The 20,046-nt window shown below is 51.3% G+C and overlaps 1 protein-coding gene across 1 annotated transcript in view; it reads right to left on the minus strand.

Moving 5' to 3' along the window:
* The window catches only part of CECR2 (CECR2 histone acetyl-lysine reader), a gene marked incomplete at both ends in the record, with an annotated part of 92,679 nt that extends 83,410 nt beyond the window's left edge, over window positions 1–9,269 (minus strand). Inside the window, one exon of the mRNA XM_079550854.1 lies at window positions 9,090–9,269. Coding sequence (XP_079406980.1) covers window positions 9,090–9,269 — 180 coding nt within the window. The remainder of the gene's footprint in view (window positions 1–9,089) is intronic.
* Window positions 9,270–20,046: the final 10,777 nt, after the last annotated feature.

Below are 20,046 nucleotides of genomic sequence, written 5' to 3' on the forward strand. Positions count from 1 at the left end.
CACATTCCTTAATAAGCACTTCCATTGCCGAGTGGGGTGGATGTAGGGCATCAGCTGCAGTTAATCATAACTGAGCACTGCGTTCCCTTTCTCCATGCTCCAGACACTATCTGCAGGCTAAGAATATCCAGCACCAGTCCGCCGGGGCAGGGGGAGCCGAGCGGTCCGAGCCGCCTGGCACTGTGGGGCTCCCTGTTACAGGAGACTTTCACTCTGCCTCCCCCAAGCAACAGCCTTCAGTGGGGCCCCCTGATAGCTGGTCGAGATCCTACAGATCATGGAAAGATAATCCATTGCAGGACTAATGCACTACTGCAGCTGTCCATGGAGAAAATCCCCTTTCAACCAAAAAAACCCTCAAGCCCTTTGATCCTCTCCAACACACAATTATCTTAAGGGCAAAATAGTCTTCTGTGCCTCGGCACCTTGTATCGGGCTGAAAGAAAAGAAATTGAGACTGCTATTCCATGTTGATTCTACACGGCTGCCTGTCCGACAATCAGGCCTCTCCAGCACAGCAAGTAAGTCCCAATGGATAGATGCCGACGTGTGCTGGGTCACAGTGCCAGGAGAAATTTAGGAGGAAAAAAAGCCCCAAAGATTTGGGGTTTGTTTTGTTTAAAAGAAAAACTGAGGTTCTAAGAAAGAGCTACCAGACAAACTTTTCAGTATCTTGTCAGCAGCAGTGAGATTAAATCAATTAATTTCAGCTTTCAACTGCATGGTCAGATCTGAATTTTTAAAGAGCAATTTAAAGGATGACCATCAACTTTTAAGTTAAGCTTTTTCTAACCAGAATGTTAACTAACAAAAAGAAAAGAAAAATACGGAAAATACATCATGCTTTGACTTAGTACTAGAAAATGCCCCCAAAACCTTGCAGAGAGGTCTGCTAGGCTCCACCACAAGTGACCCAATTGCTACACAACCTCTTGCTACCTGTGCAGTTCTGCTCCACCTGCTGCCCCAAATGCAAGGTGATAAGCATTGCTTTCAGCAGAAGAGTCAGCTATAAAAAGCCCTTTCCCTCCACTGCCTGTTTCCATTCCTGTGCCGCTGTTTCACCCTCTGTGAAGCCATGCACCTAACACCTTGGGGAAGTGGTCCCAGTTCAACAAAGCTCTAAGAAAAACTACTCTTTTTTTTTTTAAGCCAGATGAGTCATTTTACTACCATTAGCAAAGAGCAGGGGAGGATTCCTTGAAAATTCACACCCTCAGGTTCCACTAGATACGTCAACAAAATGGTGAAAGGCCATCCACTGAAGAACGCAAAAATAGGAAAACGATGTAAAGTCACATCCCTACTCCCCTGAAATCCTTTTAATGTTAAAGGTACTCAACACTACACTTTTATATAAAGATTTTTAGAGAGTTTGCCTCAAAATCCCTAAGTATTCCTTCTTGGGTGCATTTCTCCATCTATCACCTATTGATACCTTTTGCATTCTTGTCTGACTCAACCAAAAGAGATGGGATAGCAGAAGTCTTGGGCACACAGTTTCCATATGGGGCACTCACCATTGCTGGCCCCTCCTATCAGCCCAAACACATTTATGTGCTCATACAGGGTCTGGCTGGGAGGTGAGCTGCCTGGGATGAGCTATGGGCTTGGCAGGAGGACAGAGAGGAGCTCTAGAGAAGTTGGTTGTGAGGACATACAAGACTGTCGCCCTCCATGTTCAAACTGGAAACCCGTGTGAAATCAGTACACACTTTACTTCTAAATGCTGTGTGGTTTGCATTTGGAAACACACTTCATTTTCACAGTGCCCTTATGTTAGTTATGCAGATGGCATGAAGTTATGCTCAGCAAAGGATAGGCATAAGTGAGGTCCTAAAACATCACGTGGTGACATGGAAGGGTCTTGCTTGTTGGCCTTTTTCTTCCCGACTTGGTTTTTAATGTTTTAACCTTCAGAACACACCAGAAGAGGGAGCCTTGCCCTCCTCTCCCATGCTCATCATTTGTTTTATATTAGTAACAATGACAAGCTTTATTAAGAGTCAAGTTCTTAAATTGAACTCTCACCCTTTGCCTCCTAAAACAAACAGAAAATCCAAGCAAGAAAAAAGAAAAAGCAACCACCAAACCCTTTTTGCTTTCTGTTGTGGCTATATAAATATTTTTTTTTTTTTTGCTGCCACAACTCCCAGTGCATAAAGCTCACCACAAATAAAAAGCCAGCTCTGCCTTCCAGTCCTTCAGCTGTGCAAAGAATCAGAATCATGGAATCGTGGGATATCCCAAGTTGGAAGGGACCCACAAGGATCACTGAGTTCAACTCCTGACTCCACACAGGACCACCCAAAAATCAGACCATATGACTGAGAGTAGTGTCCAGACACTTCTTGAACTCCATCGGCCTGGGGCCAGTCCATTGCTCTGGGCATTCAGTTCCATGCCCACCGCCCTGTGCTGCAGACCCTGTCCCTGACCCCCAGCTGCCCTCCCCTGACAGCTCCATGCCGTTCCCTCGGCCCTGTCGCTGTCACACAGAGCAGAGCTCAGCCCTGCCCTCCGCTCCCTGTGAGGAGCTGCAGCCGCCATCAGGCCTCCCCTCAGCTCCTCTGCTCTGCGCTGAGCAAACCAAGGGACCTCAGCTGCTGCTCACACACTTTGCCCTCCAGACCCTTCTTCATCTTTGTAGCCCGAAGTTCCACCTCCTTTAGAGCAGGCCTAACAGGAAGGAATGAGAGGACAAACAGTTTTGCTAAAGAGGAGGAAGATCTTTGAAAGCCCCAGCACCCCAACTACACCAGGACAGCAGCTTCAAGAGCTGCAGTGGAACCACCCAGAAGCTCACAACTATGAGGTCCCACACCCAGCTTTGTCCCAGAGCACCTGAAACAACGCTGAGGCAAGGCAAGAGCTTGAAGGACAGGAGACCTCCCTGCTGGCAACACGACCTGTGGCACCAGAGCTCCAAGACCCACCTGCCACAGCACTACGCATGCCATCCTACCCTGTCAGTAAGGCACTCAGCTACATTCGTGCTCTTAAGAGCTGAACCAATTTCAGCACACCCAGCATTAAGAGCTTGTGGTGTTCAAACTGCCCTTAAAGCAGCATCAAACCGGTGGCCTGTCCCAGAACAGAGGTGGTCTAAGAAACATTCCCCTCGTATTTCACATCTTTCGGTGCTCGCTGCCCTGGATTATACTAGCAGCGCTGTTTTTTCAGTGGGAAGCCGGTATTTCAGCTAGGCATTTATAAAACATAAAGAGTTCATAAAGGAGCTGCAGTGTGAGGCTGCTTGGCCACCTCTGAGCAATGCTTCCAAAGCAAAGGCCTGGACCACGCTTGGCCTGCAGCGCAAAGCTGTTACCCCATCCCCAGGAAAGGCCAACTTAAAAGCACGCGCACACACAAAGGCAGGAAAATACAGCGAAAACGTGTCTTCTGGAAGCAAGCAAAATGGACTAAATTCACTTTTACCCATCAGCTGTTTTCTGCTCCTTACACAAAAGGCCACAACCCCCCCCTCCCCCCTAATTGCAGGAGCACTCCACCACAGAGAGCCCGCTCCCCAGCCCTCCTTCCAAGGAACTGGGAGAACTGGGACACAATAGGAAGGAGACTTGCTAAAGGGAATAGATCTGTTAAATTAACACATTTTCTGTCAACCAAATCAGCTGCCCCCAGTGCCATTGTTGGTGAAACAATGGAGACCCCAGGAATGGGCACCCATTAAAAGGAACAAGCCTGCTGAAAGGATACACTCTAAGGCACAGTGTTGTGTGTTTAACAGGATTCTCTACTGTAAGGAAGGAGGAATCACTGGACTGCATTGTTCTCGCCATCACAGCAGATGCTGTTTGTGCTGGTAACGAGAGGAAAAAACAATTTTCATAAATACCTACAATAAGATTTAAACTACAAACTTTTAATTTGGGAACTTTTACTCCCCTTGCTGTTGCCATTTCTCCCCAGCCCTTTTCTTGGGGAGATTTTGTCTGAAAGAAGTCTATGAAAGCATCCATTGCCATTACAAAAGTTAATTCTTCCCCCTTCATGCAGGCACTTAACAGATGCCAGGGGCAGAATGGCACAGCTCCCCGGTATTATTCGCAGGGAGAGAAAGACCACAGTTAAGGTCTGCACAGAAAGCTGCGACACTTTTAAGGTGTTACTTTTAGCTGGTTTAGCTGTAGCAGATTCCAAGCAGAACAAACTCGATGACTAATTTAGATGCACCGTACAGGAGTTTGCACCAGCTTCATTAAACTGGTACGGGTTTGCAGCAGTCAAGGCTCTGTAAACAAAGCAAACCGCTAAGTCATATTTAAGCTGCTATACAGAACATATTTTTTTTCCTAGTGGGGAAAGATTTACACCAGATTATCTTAAATTGGTTTTTAAACAAATTCAGCTTAAAGCGTTTAACTTGCGAGCTCACAAACACTGCAGCTAACAGATAGGATTTCCACTCAGCTGTGCTGCTGGGAGAGGCAGTTGTCTCCAACTACCGCAGAAAATCTGCGATACCAAGCCCCGAGTATGGTATCCAAATCTCTGAAGTTTTTACTTGCTTCCTCTTTCTCTTCAGCCTTCGATTGCTGCAGTCATTCTCCGACTTCCCTGTCACCTAAGTCAGAGCCATTCAAAATGTTGCTGTCAAAATAACCTTCCTTGCCCATTGTTCAACCAGCCTTTTTTTCTGCGCGCAGTCACTTCTTGTTTCTTTTCAGGGGCTTAAGATAACGTTGTAATGCATGTACCAGCCCCGTGAACTACCTATTCCGCTGATTTTATTTTTTATCCAACTATAGTACAGTTTCATCAGACAAAATGTAAACACTTGTTAAAGAGTTCAAGATCTGCGGTTGTGAAAAATGTGCCTTGCATCTGAAACCTAAACCGATATAATGCCTTCCAATTTACAGACCACTTGAAACAACGGCTCTGAGAAGTATCTCTCTGCCTCCCTGTCCATTAATCTCAATGAACTCTAGAGCCCAATACTGACATTCAGAGTGCTAATGATTCTATTATTAACAGAATAAGGAAGGCAGCAAAAGCCAAGACCGGCAAAGTAAGGGCTGCTGCTGGAAGGGATGAGGGGAGAGCAGTGAGATGCTTGCAGAATCAATAAAACCCAACACACACAGATGGGACAGGTAGGAAGAACAACAGAGCTCACCCAGCATTTCATTCTTTTTTTTTCACTTGATATTCAAATTTCCAAGATGTGTACCACTTTTGGGCAGATGGCAAAAGGCACATCCCCATGCCTGAAGTACTCTACTGAAAAGGCCATTAAACCAGCTCCAACTTACCTTGCATGAGTAGAGCTGATCTAGATGATTTCACTTACATTTCAGTCAGCTCGTTACACCTACTTGTTGCATTTATCTCAATCCGAAGTTCTCCTATCCAAAGCTATCTGGCTACCATAGGACACAACCCACAGGTGCTGTGGCTGCTGCTGTACTACCAAGAACAATGCAGTGCTGGACCAGGACTGCGATGGATGGGTGAGGACTTAGCACAAAGTTTTGGCAGCTGTGCACAAGGGTTGATCCCCCATAAGGCCATGAAGTTTGGTGCCATGAATCACAAGGGATGTTCACAGAGATCAGAGAGCATGGGGCTCTACTGAGAAGTTTTGAGTCCCACCCAACACGATGGGACAGCGGAAGTTAAGGTTTATTTGGCCATCCTAGAAAAGAAGGGCACATTTACCGAAGTGCTAAAACCCCAACATGCCTACAGTTTAACAGGTTAAACAACGTTGGCTTTTCAAGCTCTACTTGGTTTGTGGAGGCAGAACAGATCTTCATTCTGCAGTCTTTCCTCCACAGCCACCGCACAAATCCCCTTTCTCCACACTCTTCCTCCTCCCCTTGGGACCCATGGGAGCAGCAGCCACTGATGTGTGGCAGCCACATCAGATTCCTGACAGAAAGACCTGGAGCCCAAAGCACCAGGAAAGGAAGAGGAAAAGCGTCTCAGAGCCATACCAAAGACAGCAGCAGAGGCAATTTGCCCAAAGGCGCTTTTAAAAACCACAGGAAAAGATTTATGTTTTCCCTATGTAATGTGGCTTTTCCCCCTTTCCAAATAAATGCAGTTAACAACAGTGTTTTGACTATTTCCAAGCACACTCTCAGAAGTCACCTCCCCTCGACCTACCCGGGCCGAAGCTCCCAGGAGTGCACGCCAAGGAGCTGGGTGGCCATGCCATGCTGGCGCCCCTCCAGCTCTTCTGTAAGTTGTGCTGAAACGCTGTTAAATATTCTCCCCATATTTTTCTACCCCAACATCCCTGCAGCTGCCAGGAGGACATTTCTGTCGCAATGGGAAGGGCATGTGGCCAGGAGACACTTTGTCACGGGAGGTGTCCCACGGTCCTGAAGAGGAAAACAAATCGCTTCCTATCATCACATGCACCGACCCGACTGCAGAATGCATCCCTTCCGCCCACCAGGTCAAGATATACCATCAAAAATACAAAAAATAATATCTTAGAAGTGGCTTATTTGGACAGGCCTCCTCCCCCCAGAGTGTTGCTACAGTAAGCAAGGACAAACCCAGCACACGCTGGTTTCTAAAGCCACTCAGAAAGCAGCCGTGACCACTGCAGCGTAGCCAAGAGCCCACTTTGGAAGCGGCGTGGAAGTTCGGCACGGCAGATGGCTGACAAGGCAGCCATGTAAAGGAGGGGGGGAAGGAATTTACTAACACAACGCGGTGACAGCCGCGCTCCCGGCCATGCGGGCAGGCCCACGGGTGGACCCGGCTGCGTCCCGGCACACCGAGGTTGCCCCACTGAACTTTTGACCCGGTGCCGGCTGCCCCCTCCCCAGCCCGGTTTGAAAAGCGCCGGGGCCTCGGGCTCGCCAGGCGCCTGCATCTGCCGAAGTGAGCCAGCATGGGGGCTGCCCCTGCCCCGAACAATGCCCGGCGCCCGGCCTGATGGATGCGTCTTCAAGGGAGATTGGGCTGCCCTGGTCCAAGGAAAAAGGAAAAACATCTGCCAGCCAAGTCTAAGACTGCAAAGGGCAGCCCGCATTCGGAGACTTCACTTTCTTTGGGGCAGCAAGCGCTGGGCAAAAGGGTTGTGTTTAGAGAGATAAGAGTATGAAAGAGCTCCGTGCTGTCTCGCTTTAACCAAGCCCCCAAACTTCTTACTGGAGAACCTGCTAGGTGTGGGAGGATGCCCCAGATGGCCTCTGTCTCGCTGTGCAACCTAGGCAGGCCGACCAGCAGAGCCATCAGCACAAAAGAAAAGATAATGACACCTCCTTACTTAGTGAAGCATATTGGAAAATGAGGCTCTGCAGCGATTGATGCAACAGAATCTTAAGGTAAAACCAGAGCAATTGGAGGGAGTGTGGGGGGGGGGGGGGGTACTTGTTATAAAAACACTGGGGAGTGCCAAAACTATTGCCTCTGCAATCATGCTGTAAGAGTTCAGCACCAAATGCCACCTGAGATCTTAGACAAGGTAGAGCCACCAGAGCCAGGTGTGAGGGCAGGAGAGCTCTGCTCTTCTGGGACAAGGAGATCCCACCACGGGGAACTGGCATCTGTCTGAGGAAGCAGGAACACGGCCGCACAAGCCTCACTGTGTATCTCTCAGTTTGGGCACTGCCACCCTGCAGCTCAAGTCCCCCCCCCCCACCAAGGGACAGTGGCTTTTGGGGAAGGGACACCACAAACCACGCTTGTGTATCCACAGGCACACCAAAGCTGAACAGAGAGCGCACTGCTGGTGCACAACATCGCTCCACATCTTCCCAACACTGCCCAATGGCTGGGAAAAGTCCCAACCAAATGCAGGTGGTATACCTCCAAATCACAGAGCCCATCTCAGACACCGGAACGGGCAGCAGGCTCGAACCCAAAGGGGAAGCAAACCCAAAAGCCACGTGCAGCATCGCTCGTGGAGAGCACAACAGAACCGCATGAACAGCCCCTTTGAAAGCCATTCGTTTCATACGGCAAGGAGACTCCGCGTGCCACTCCTGAGATCCTCAGAGCCACGGATGGGGCTGGATGGGAGGGAACACAACGGGGATAGTCAGCCATGCAGGGCTGCGGGGAACAGGAAGGAGCTGCCCGTATGTTGCAGACAGCCCCTGACAGCTGCACTCACACAAGCTGATGGGAGCGGTGGTCTCCAACCCCATCCCTTAGGGCACACGTTCCCGGTGACGCTTATACAAGGGAGACAGCACCCGGCGCTCCTCGGGACGATGTGATGCGTCTCAGCGACGGGAGCACGGCGGTGGGACCCCCCAAAACATGCGCCGGGAGCCCGAGGGGTCCCGCATCGCCTCGGCCCCACGGCCACCGCACGTTCGGGTTCCTCCGAGCCCCGCGCCTCCCCGCGATGGGTTTGCATCAATAGGAGGGGGAGGGGAGTTCCCGTCGGTTAGAAGTTGCATCATTGAGAGCCCTTCTCCCTTTTCCAGCTCTAGCACCACGGAAGGGATTCCCCCTCTTCAGAGATCCGCGCCCCGCCCGAAGAGTTTCGGCTTTTCAGGGCTTCGCGCATCCCGTGGAACTTCGGAGCATCTCCGGAATTCGCGTTCGAGCGCAGCCGCTGCCCCGCAGCCCCGCGTGACGGCGCGGTGCCGGCACGGAGCCGCTCCCGGCGGCACAAAAGGGTCCTGCCGGGGCATCTCCCACCGGGACGCGCTCCGTCCGCAACATTTGTAGCCGAAGCAGGAAACGCGCACAGAGCCCCGGCTAGCCGCGCGGAAATAAGAATTGGGATAACGCTTATTAAACAGCAACAACAAAAACCCACGAGAAAGTTGCGGAGGACAGCGTGCCCCGGGCGGAGGTGCGGGCACAATGCCGCCATGGACGCGGGCGGGGTCCGCCCAGGTGGGATCCCAGCGCCCCAACAAAGGGCCCGGTCCGGGCACCCCGGGGGTCGAGGCCCGCCCCTCGCCGCCTCCATTTTGGTCACGGGGACCCCACGGCGGCCCCGCGCCGCTGCCGCCACCACCTTTGTGTGCCGCGGCGGACCCCGAACAATGCGGCACCGTCGGGGGGAGCGGAGCCGACGAAAGTTTGCGGGGCGAGTTAGGAGCGCTCCGCCCGGCGCCGCCGCCGCGGGGGCCGCGGGGTCTCACCTCGATCTCGAAGTCGGGCAGGCGGAAGGCGGTGCGGAAGAGCGAGCAGAAGTGCGCGATGGCCGGGACTTCCCACCAGGAGCGAAGCTCGTCCAGCGCCGCCGCCGCCGCCGCGTCCGTGCCGCCGGTACCGGCCGCGCCGCCGCCGCCGCCGCAGCCGCCGTCCTCCTCCGGGCACATCTCCCGCGGCCGCCGGCTGCCCGCCCGCCCGCTCAGCGCTGCCTCACCCCGCGGGCGGCTGCGTGCCGCCGCCGCTCGGCGCTGCGCCGCGCTCCGCCCGCCCCCCGGCGCCACGCCGCCCCCCGGCCGCCCCCCGGCGGCCCCGCGCTGCCCCCTCGCTGCCGCCCGCGCGCGGGGCGGCTCGGAGCGGCGGGGCGCTAGGGCCGGCGGGGGCGCTGCTGCTGCCCCTGCCGCGGGCGGCCGCCGCTGCGCGGGCCCATCCTCCTCCGCCTCCCCGCGCCGCGGCCCGCGCCCTGCAGGGCAACAGCCGAGCCGCCGGGAACAGATGGGCCCGGGGGGGGCCGCGAGGGAGGGGCGGGGCCCGGCGCGGGGAGGGGCGGGGCGAGGGGAGGTAGAGCCAATGGGAAGGGCGGAGCGGGAGGGGGGCGTGGCGCGACGTGCCCGGAGGGGCGGGGCGCGGGGAGTGGACAAAAGGCCAGAGGGCGGGGGGGGCGGGGCTTCCCGCCGACGGGGCGGGGGGGCCGCGCACGAGGAGGGGGTGGAGCCGCTCCTCATCACAACAACAGGGCCCCCACGCCCGCCGGGCCACGCCTCCCGGGGCGGGGTTGGGCGGGGCCTGGTGCCGGTGGGCGGAGCGGAGCGGCTCAGTCGCAGGAAGAGAGCCGCGGGATGGGCTGCAGCGCCCTTCGGGCAGCGTGGAAGCGATGGGTCGGCGAGTGCCCGCTTCCCTGCCAGAGCGCGGCGTTCTGCCCCACTTCTACGTGCGGGGTGCTCGTGCTGCAATCTTTCTCTCTCCCCGACGTTCCTGCCCACTGTTCCCGCAGCGCCCAGCCGTTCTTGTCTGAGTGCTGCGTCTCTGCTGCCCGTGGGTACAGCAGCCTTGCAGTAACCCCGCTCCGTCCCATTAAAGATGCCACCAACCTTACTGAAGTTTCCTCACTGCTCGTTTGGTCCAAAGCTCTACAGCCCTCGTTTCCCCTGCATTTTTTTTTATGAATTAATTTGGCTCCCTCTATCGTCCCTACCATTGCCGTTAGGCTGTGTTCTCCCTGATAACATTATTTCCCTGCAGGGATGCTACCTCAGATCCCCAAAGATGGCTTCAAAGGTGCACTGCTACAGTTCCAGCCTTGCTTCCAGCACACATCCTGTGGGCCCACAACTACTCAACCCACCTTCAACAGAACACAAAGACCTGGGAGCACACTGCCAAAAACACCAAATGCAAAGTGCCAGAACCAAGAAAGCAGGGGCTGGTTCCAGTTGATACAATGGTAGCATCAAGAAGGATCTCTTGTAAAAATGCAGATTCCCGGCATTCCCCTATCATGGCCTTCAGGTGAAGCTCCCTGACTGGGTGCCTGTAGCCTGGGCACAGGAAGACCCACAGCGTTTCCCCACAAGGCCACATACTGCAAAAACAAGGGCACGAGATTCCCTGGGAAGCAGTGGGGAAGTGGTATGAGGCAGCTGCATGAGGATGGTGCACGGAACACTGCAGCTGTCACACACATCACTGTAGACTTAGGCAGAAAATTAGCAGCATCCTGCCACTTTCAGCTTACATCGTCTCTTAGGTGGTTGAAAAGCATCTGCCTGCTGGGAATTTGGCCAGTCCTGACATGGCAAACCATGCTCTTCGTAGGCTCCTCTCCTGCGTGCTTTGCAAACTGCATATCAAACCCAAAGATCTGAGCCTTAGGTCTCAACAGATTTTCTGCTCTTAATCTACTAGAGCTGAAAACCACAGGTTGTAACTTGGTTTGTCCCCCAGAGAGCAACCTCATCTGTGGCAATGGATTCAAATCTCGCAAGCACAGATCCTGATGAACCTTCCCCAAAGAGCAGCGCAAAGCAACTGCTGTTGGGTGCTGGAAATACACCGCCTGAGCTGGTTGAAGTATTCTCCAATACCAAGACCAAGAACAGGACAAGACATCATCTAGAAATAAGACAGAGCCTCATGGAAGACAGAGCTGCCATCCAAGCATTGGTAGTGCCGAGCTGTGGTTCTGGCTCTTTCAATGAATTGCTCTGTGCCTTGGAGTAAATCAATTCAGATAGATTTTCCCCATCTATAAAATGAGAGTTGTTGTATTTAGATACCCCAGGGAAGTTGTGAGGCTTAATTAGTTAATGCTAGTGCCTTGTCAGCTCTCATTACCATGGTATCTTGGTGTTTATTGCTTTGAAATTGTAAAATGCTACTTACATGCTAAACATTGTTATTCTAGGTAAGATGGAGTGACTGAATCCTGTTCCTCTGTAAGAACTAAAAGCTGGTGTTCCCAGTAATGGCATTGCTATGAAGCCTTTCCCACTTGAAAACAAGTTTCCTTAGCATATAACAAAATTGATTTATTTCCAGCTTCCTAGCATAAGTGCTCTCAAACCAGTTTGAGCTGAGCTTTTACTGGTCTGCTCAATTCAGCACATGCAATTAAACTCATCCAGCACAAACACAGCTGGAACTGGAGCATCTGTGCCTCACGAGGAGGTGCCTGAGGCTGCAAGGCAGTGTGGCTGTTCCCTCACACATGCTGCGGCGGACAAGGTGCACTGAGCACTAGCAGTACCCACACTGGTGCAAGGTTTTAACTTCAATAGCCATGGAAACCAATATTCTGCAGCTGAAGGATTGACAGTTCCGGATGGTTTCCTTTCGCCACTTCTGACCATGTGGGGCTCAGCCCCAGGGCTCCCCATGCCAGGGACTCCCTGCGTGCTGCTTCAGCACAGCTTTGGTTTGTGCATTCAGGCAAAGCCCCACAGGGAGCTGCAGTGTGGAAGTCAGAAACGTTATGCACTGTGATCAGAGAGGGGGAAAAGGCTTGGGGGGGGAGGAGGGAGGGGAGGCAAGATACAGAACAGTCAAGCTATTAATCTTCTAACGTAGATGTACGGGTGGCTGAATTATGGGGCAGGACCTTCTTCCTCCTCAAAGAACAGGCCTTTGAAGATGCTGCTGGTCCACTACAAGAATAAGCGGTAAAGCATAATAGTGCCTGTATTTGCTCATATTTCCAGAGCAGGATTTGAGTCACAGAGAACCCAAAGGGGTTGAGGAACTCAAATGCGAGTTGGGCAGGCAACCAGCCCAGTGCCAACGCAGGGCTGTCTGTGGGTGCCGTGAAGCATGCTACCCTGCAGCACCAGGCCCATAGCCCAGCCAGTGAGGCAGGATGGCAGCCAGCACCTGAAGAGCAGTGCTGAAGGTGCTGCACTGCTGGGCACACAACAATCCTATGCCTTGCTCTCAGCCTGAAGCCCCTGGGCTATAGACTGAGGCCTAAAATGGCTCCTGGCCTTGTGCGTTGTGCTTCCAAGGCCTCAGAAAGGGGCCCCCAGGAGGCCACCATTTCCTGGGGAGCCTCTTTGGTTAGAGAGGCAGAGGTTCCACTTCTCGGCTTTGCTTTCCCTCCCCTCTCTTTCTGATGTAAATAGAGCTTCTAAATACCCACCAGAACTCTACACCCTCACCTTTCCACAACAGGCACTCTTTTCAACCATTTTTTCCTTCCCCGTGAGAGACAGGCATGGTTGCTCTGAAGTAGCGTTGCAGGAGTCAGGTTAAAAGCAAAGCCAAGCAAAAATTCATTTAGCAAAGCATACGGATACCATTGCAACAGAGATATTAAATGTAAACCAAACTGACACTCAGAATTCCCCTGCAGCTTTCCCAGCCCTGAATTTGAAGGCCATACTGAGGAAGACTAATAAGCAGAAAGAAAAGCAAGGATGGCTTGAAATACAACAGAACCAGCCAAGTTAATTCCTTTGATCAAGCGGAGGAAAAAAATATGGGAAGGAAACAGCTAGTGTAAGTACTGACCCTTTTTTTCATGCTGTCAGCTTGTATCACAGAATCGTAACTTATCCTGAGGTGGAAGGGACCTATAAGGATTATCAGGTCCAACTCCTGACTTCACAACAGTCCAAACTGTTGTACAAATGATCTCACTTCCCCAAGAAAGACATCTGTGAAATGAAGATATTGACAGTGGTTATAGACACATGCAGCTTTGTTCACAACTCTGTGTGAATGCTCTTAACTGCAACAGGTAGGTTCAGAAGCCACATGCTGTGACAAAGTGTGAGGTGTTCTCACTGTGTGTGTGTGTGTGCCATGGATCCAGACTCAATCATGCTTTGGCATTAGGCAGAGCTCACTGTGTGCTTTGAGAGCTGGCATAGCAGGAGCAGACAAGAGAGGTGGGCAGATTCAGGAGGAATTTTAAGCCCTTCCTACTGCAGCTGCCATACCCTGCACTGCTGCTTTTTAAAACCAGAAGCGGGCACAGCGTTCTTAGTGCTGGCTGCCATTTAGTGCTCTTCACACCACCCCCAGGCTGTAACCACAGCAGTTGCTCCCATTCCTCTCCCACCCTTCTCCAGATAGATGCCTTCTGTAGTTTAGCACCAATTTCCTAAAATCAATAGTGACCTTTACAGGATGAAGAACCACACGTCTGTTTCTACCCTCCCACTTACCCTGCCTGCCTATTTTGAGTCACTCATGTACAAATACCTTCACTCAAAAGCTATAGGCTGGAGGAGGCAGTGATTGGCTCATCCTACACATGCAGGCTCAGCTGGAAGCACCTGGCCTGAAAAAAGGTAGTAACACAGAGGGAGAGAAATGCTTACGTGGTTGCCCACGAACCTAATAATACCAAAAACATACCTCAGATATTTCTATTCAACTGCCTCTGTTTTGCTCTCTGAAGTTACAGCTACAAAATCCAACCAGCAGGCACCAGGCCAAAGGCTGAGACCATAGCTGTTCCCACTGAGCAGAGCCTCCTTCTGCTCACATGTAGAAATACTCTGGGATGCTGAAATCACAGCACTGTGCTTTGCGCTGCTGTCATGCATCTCTCCCCTGCTCAGAGCTCCCACTAAGCCTACAGCCAAGAGAGGGAACTAACCATACAAATACCATCCAGTCACACAATTCCAGCATGGCTGTACCTCCCAACTATTTATTCTGGAGCCATGTGGGGGTTAATGCTCTGCTTTCCCTGTTGAAGAGTGACCCAGGTGGGGCTAATGAGCGCTTGCCTTGCTTAGCTAATTAGAAGCTCTGGGAGCAGCAGATTGTACTTCTAGGTGTGGGGCACTTGCAGAGGGAATATACTGTGTATTTTGTTTCCTTTTTTTTTTTTTTTTAATCCTTCCCTCCCTCCCATTTTTCCCTCTTTGAATAAAACCTCTGGCAGAAGTAGCACAGCACAGATGGGAAAGAGAAGTGAGATGGGCTCTGCAGCACCCTTCTCTCCCTCCCTCTCCTAATCCACATTGTTCTGGGGTTTTGGGAGAAGGCAGGAATGAAAGATGAGGGAGGCTGGGCCGTTTGTTTCCCTTCAGCATTAGATTTTTTGGTATTTAATCCAAATGAGTGCAATCCTTTGGAACCCAGCCCAAGTCTCCCTGCTCTCCAACTCCTATTTATACGACACCCATCACTCCACAGTGCACTGAAGAACAGCTCCTGCTGCTGGCTGCCTACTCTGCAGCTTCCGTCCAGCAACACTCAGAGCATAGACTGCACACAAAGCACTTGGGTACAAGCAGACCAGGAGGGGCTTCACCTACCCACCCCTTACACACTGGATTATAAGCCAGCTGCTACTGAATGGTGCTTGTTTTGCTTCTCGCTTCCACGATCTGCATTTCCCTTGTCTCTCTTGCTGGTATTTAGTTCCCTTTGCATTGTTTTCCCTGGGCTTCTCCTTTGTCTCTTGCCCAGGGAAGCAGCACATCATTACGGCAGGTCTTCCTTCAGTGCTCTCCTCACCGAGGTCATTACAGCATGGCTGCTGTTTGTCTGGGTGCGAGCCCTAGGAAGAAGCAGCTAATCAATTCAGCAAATCACCCGGGTGGTAACCCCACTGTCAGCTTGTTTTCTTCCCTTCCACTTAGACATCAAACTGGCTGAAGAGGGCTCTAGGGACCATACCGTGCACAGAGAACTGTTCCTCTGCAGGCACATCTGTGCCTTTCATCGGCAGGGCTTAGGGAATACTCTCATCAGAATGGGAAGAGTTCTTCGGAGCCAACAGGCTCTCATCCTCCACCCTCACCCTCCACAGAGCCTCTATCCCATGGGAAAGTGAGCACAGAAAAGTGTCCCTCGTGTTGCCATCCTTGGGCAGAAGCTATCATGTAGCACGCAGAGCTGCGCTGGCAGTTGGCAATGTGCAAACGTTCTCCTGCCAGATGAGCTCACTAAGGCAGCCCTTTGCATTCACCCACTCTTCTTCTGCCTTGTGACTTTGGGGAGCACACCAGTCCAGCACGCACTAGGAGCAGCAAGGCTGCACAGCTGGGTTTGGCAATTAGAGGTGTGGATGCTCGGTGCTGCCTGAGCTGGGCTGTGTGGTGACACGGCTCCTTCAGAGGAGATCAGTCACATCTGAGAAATGTTCCTGTCACCAGCTCTCCCTTTGAAGGGTGGGGGTGGGGGCCTGCGTCCTCCCCATGGCTTTGGCCCGCAGTCTGAGAAATGTCGAGGTTAGGAAAAGCTGAGTTTCATTTGCTTTTCACAGATTGGGTAATGAATTTTTCATCTTAAAGTATTGTTCTTGCCTGAAAAGCAAGTTTGTAGCTCTGGCATCAGGGGGTTCCACATTAATCTCTCAGTTGGTTTGGACTACATTTCCTCGATTTTCATGTTTTCTAACCCTGTAAAATAAATGGGAAGCCTGAGGCTTTAGTGGGGTTTTCCTTTTCATCCACCTCTATCTGTGTGCAGATTTTGTTAGCCAACACTTCATACTGATTCAAACCTACACCAGTTTTACTTTTGCAAAGAAGACCAGGCAGAACTGAGGTGCAGGAAGGGAAAAAGCATCAAGAATGTCTGTCACTAGACAGAGTACTTCTAATTTTGATTACAAACAGGAAGCAGAACAATGCAATAAAAAACAAAGGCATCTTTCTCCCTAGCCTTAGCTGCATCCATCTTTTTTTTTCCTCTCCTCTGTGGCTGCATTTTGATAAAACTCCATGAAAGAACAAGCAGCTCAAGGAGGCCTCCAGCTCCCCTCTTCCCTTCCATCCCCCATGTTGGGTTACCCCAATGTCAGCTCTGGGTGCTGCTCATGCAGAGCTCACAAAGAACCAGTGCGGCCAGCAGCATCAATCTGCTTTATGCCTTGCTGCTTTTAACGTGGCAGGGAAATACAACGTGGTGTTTTAATTTGTCTAAATGGCTTTAGACAAGGTTAACACAACTCATCAATAAATGCCACTTTTTATTTAAGTTTTATTTACAATGTCATTTCACCTCCTCAGTGTAGGCAGTGGAGTTGCTTCAGCTGTGCTTCCTGGAACTTCATGAGGTAATGTCCATTGAGGGCCTGAGGGCTTGCACACAGCTAAAGAGCCTCACTGTTTTCCCGGATTCCTGTGCTGGCAATTGGAGCTCAGATCTCTGAACCTCTCCCTCCTAGGTCCCTGCCTTGATATACCTTGTCCCTAGAGAAGCCACTGGTGGCTGCTTGCTCCTCTTCTATCACGAAAGGAGCAAGGACAAGCTGAATGTTGTTTAATCCTTCCTGCCTTTCCCCAGAGGTGGGTTTTGCACACCTGAGAGATGTGTAGATAGGATCTGGTCATGGTCCAACTCACAACAGAGAGAATGAACAGAAACTGTCAGAATCACTGGAGTATGATAAGAGTTCAGCTTAGTTTATAGTGTAATCAGGAACACCATTTTAGTAGAGGGAGGTTTAGCTAAGGCTAAAACACAGTTCTCCCCTGTATACTATGAGGTTTTCTGTCCTCAGCATTGCTTTAAAACTTTGCTAAAATACCATTATGTTTATACTGTTGTCAACTTCTCTGCTCACTCTCTTTTTCTACAGGGATATTCCATTCTACTGAGATCTTCAGAGCAGCAGAGAGACTCATTGCTACAGAAGACACAGAGGTGAGAAGCCACTCCTTGCTGTGATGCTACAACCCCCCCTCCACTGCACTCTGCTTTCAGGAGGAACCAGGGAAACAGTTCCCAGCATCAGTGGCACCCAGTCTTTATCTCTGCCTTGCACAAAGGGGCAGGGCAAGTAGGGCTCTAAGCTGCCAAAAGCCCACAGACAAGGAAAAAAGAAATGACAGCCAGCTCTAAATGGCATCTGCTCTCAGACCAAAAATCAAGAGGATAAAACAATCAGAAGCAAGGCTTGCCGAAAACACAGCTCCCAGTTCTTACTTTTTGAAGCTGAGTTTTGCTCCCGGAAACAGAGCTGAAGAGCAGTGTGCCATGCACACTCTGGTTACACCATTGACTTATCCTAGCCAGGCTACTACTGAGCACAGTGAGGTGAGGAGGTGGCTGTGGCCTGAGGACACTCACAGCTGCAGTGACCAGGGACAAACAGCTCCTCTGTACCAAGGCATGCAGGATGCCTGGGGCATGAGGAGGGAGGAGGAGTCCAGGCAGAGATGAGATTTGTTGAGGGTGGTTGATTAGAGGGGGAGGCAGAGAGGAGAGCAGGCCCTAGTTTGGAAGTGAGGTGTAGGGAGTAGGAAGCAGGGAGCAATGGGATGTTTGGGTGGACTACAGCTTTTAGGAAGAAGAATTTTGCCTTGCATATTGCTTGGGGCTAGCTGCCTCAAAACCAAGCTGATCCATGGGAGGCAGCGAGCCTGCTGATGGACAGACTTGAGAGCCTTATTCATGCTAAATCATCAGATAGCTGCAGATGTAGCTGAGAAGGAAGGACAGATGGACAAAGGCAGGCTGGGAAGCTGAGGGTGAGTTTTTGAATGTGGAGAGGCATCTTGTGGCTGAGTTGAGCATGGCTGTAGGCTGGGGAGCAGTGTTGCCAGTAGGACCTGGGGCAGCCTGGCTCGGCTTCGCTCTGATGAAGCTCTCAACTCTTTCAACTCTTTGGAAGGGTAGATAACAGCAGGATGAGGAGAAATGTTTTTAAGTTGAGGAAGGGAAGATTTAGGTTGGATGTCAGGAGGGAGTTCTTTACTATAAGAGTGGTGAGGTGCTGAAACAGGCTGCCCAGAGAGGCTGTGGATGCCACATCCCTCGAGGTGTTCAAGGCCAGGTTGGATGGGGCCCTAGGCAGCTTGGTTTAGTATTAAATGTGGAGGTTGGTGGCCCTGCCTGTTGCAGGGGGGTTGGAGATTCATGATCCTTGAGGTCTCTTCCAACCCTGGCCATTCTGTGATTCTGTGATTCTCCAGCTGATTTCCTTGCTTGGCTACTAAATAGCCCATATTTTTGCCTGGCTAGGCACAAAGGGGGAAAAAAAGGCAAAAACTCTCACAAAAACCAACCTGTGCCCAGCCAGACCAAAGCTGAAGTCATTTAGCAGGCCAGTGGGGAAGCTTTAATGTTCCCAAACATCTTGGCATGGTCTATTCTTAATACTAATTTAGAACACCTAGCACTCTACATAGCTGGAATCTGCGTGCTGGGAGCAGGAGCTGTCCTGTGGCCTGTTCCAGCTTTCCTGGGATCTGGTGAAGGAGAGAGCATCAGTCATATCAAAGAGGTGTGAAAAGTTGAAAACAAAAAGTTTGGTGTATGGAACTGAAACTGAGCTATGGGGAACTTGCCACAAGAACTGTGCAGTGGCCCCTGGCTATTTAAAGCCCCACTTGTACCCACTGTGCAGCTGGGCACGGGGGGGCTGCCTGTCTGCAGCTTGTGCTGCTGCACCATGGGACTGTGGTCCTGCTGCAGGGCATCCCACTGTCCACTGCACACCATCGGAAGGCAGTTGCCTCTGTGTTTCACCGCTGCAGCTTCCTTCCTCTGCAATGTGTCTCCAGTGCCTGCTTTCCCACAGAAAGACAGCTTTCCAACCTAGCCTGGTTTGGTTTTATGGTCCCAAACTCAAGCTTTACTGCTTTGAGATAATTCGAGCAATTCCCTTCCTTCCTTCATATTGTTCCCTTAAGGTATTTATAGGCAGAACACTCATCCCCACAGAGTTGTTCCTCTCCATCCTTCTATCTACCACCTTGGGCTTCCTAAACCATCTGATGGTGGCCACAGAGCACCGAATGGTCCTGCAGCTCCTCTGGCCTCCCAGGGAGAGCAACCTCCATAAACACCCCATCCTGTGCAGGGCTGCCCCAAGCGCACTGAAGCTGACTGCATGGATGGAAGTGGGCAAAGCTTTTTTAACTGATGTTGGTGACACGCACAGGGTGAGTGGGTAGGAAGAAGCAACGCTGGGGTGGCCACTGGGGGGGCTGCCCATCCCACAGCTCCATCTGCTTGCAACGATGCCAGCTGGTGAAATCGCACACGTTATTGGCCAGATCTGACTTTCTGTGCCTTGGAAGCAGTCTCTGTGATTGTTGCGGGTTGTTTTCAATAGCTCTCAACTTACAAGGTCTTTTATTATTAAAAAAAATTAAAGTAGTTAAAATTTGGATTAAATTAAACCGAGCGGGCTTTGTTCTCCCCTGGAAGCTGTTTATGTAACATCTGTTTTGAATAACTTTAAAGCTCAGTGCATCCCGACCAAAATAAAATGGTGAAACCCCAATGCTTGCTGTGATGTTTCAGAAACATCAGCACGTGCACCCCTCTGCTCGGCGGCATCCCAAACACAGCCCTGGCGTTGGGCTGAGGCCAGCCTGTTCTGTGCAGCTGGCAGGGAGAAAGCAAAAGCATTCAGAGGCACCTTTACAAATGCCTGTATTTTTTTCTTCCTTTTTTTTTTCTCTCTGATTAAAAAAAAAAGAAAAGCACTGTTAATTGCCGTGCTGGCATTAACGCGCGGTGCTCTGTCTGCCTCCCGCC

This window comes from Tetrao urogallus (genome assembly GCF_951394365.1).
Source record: "Tetrao urogallus genome assembly, chromosome: 1".
Classification (NCBI taxonomy): Eukaryota; Metazoa; Chordata; class Aves; order Galliformes; family Phasianidae; genus Tetrao; species Tetrao urogallus.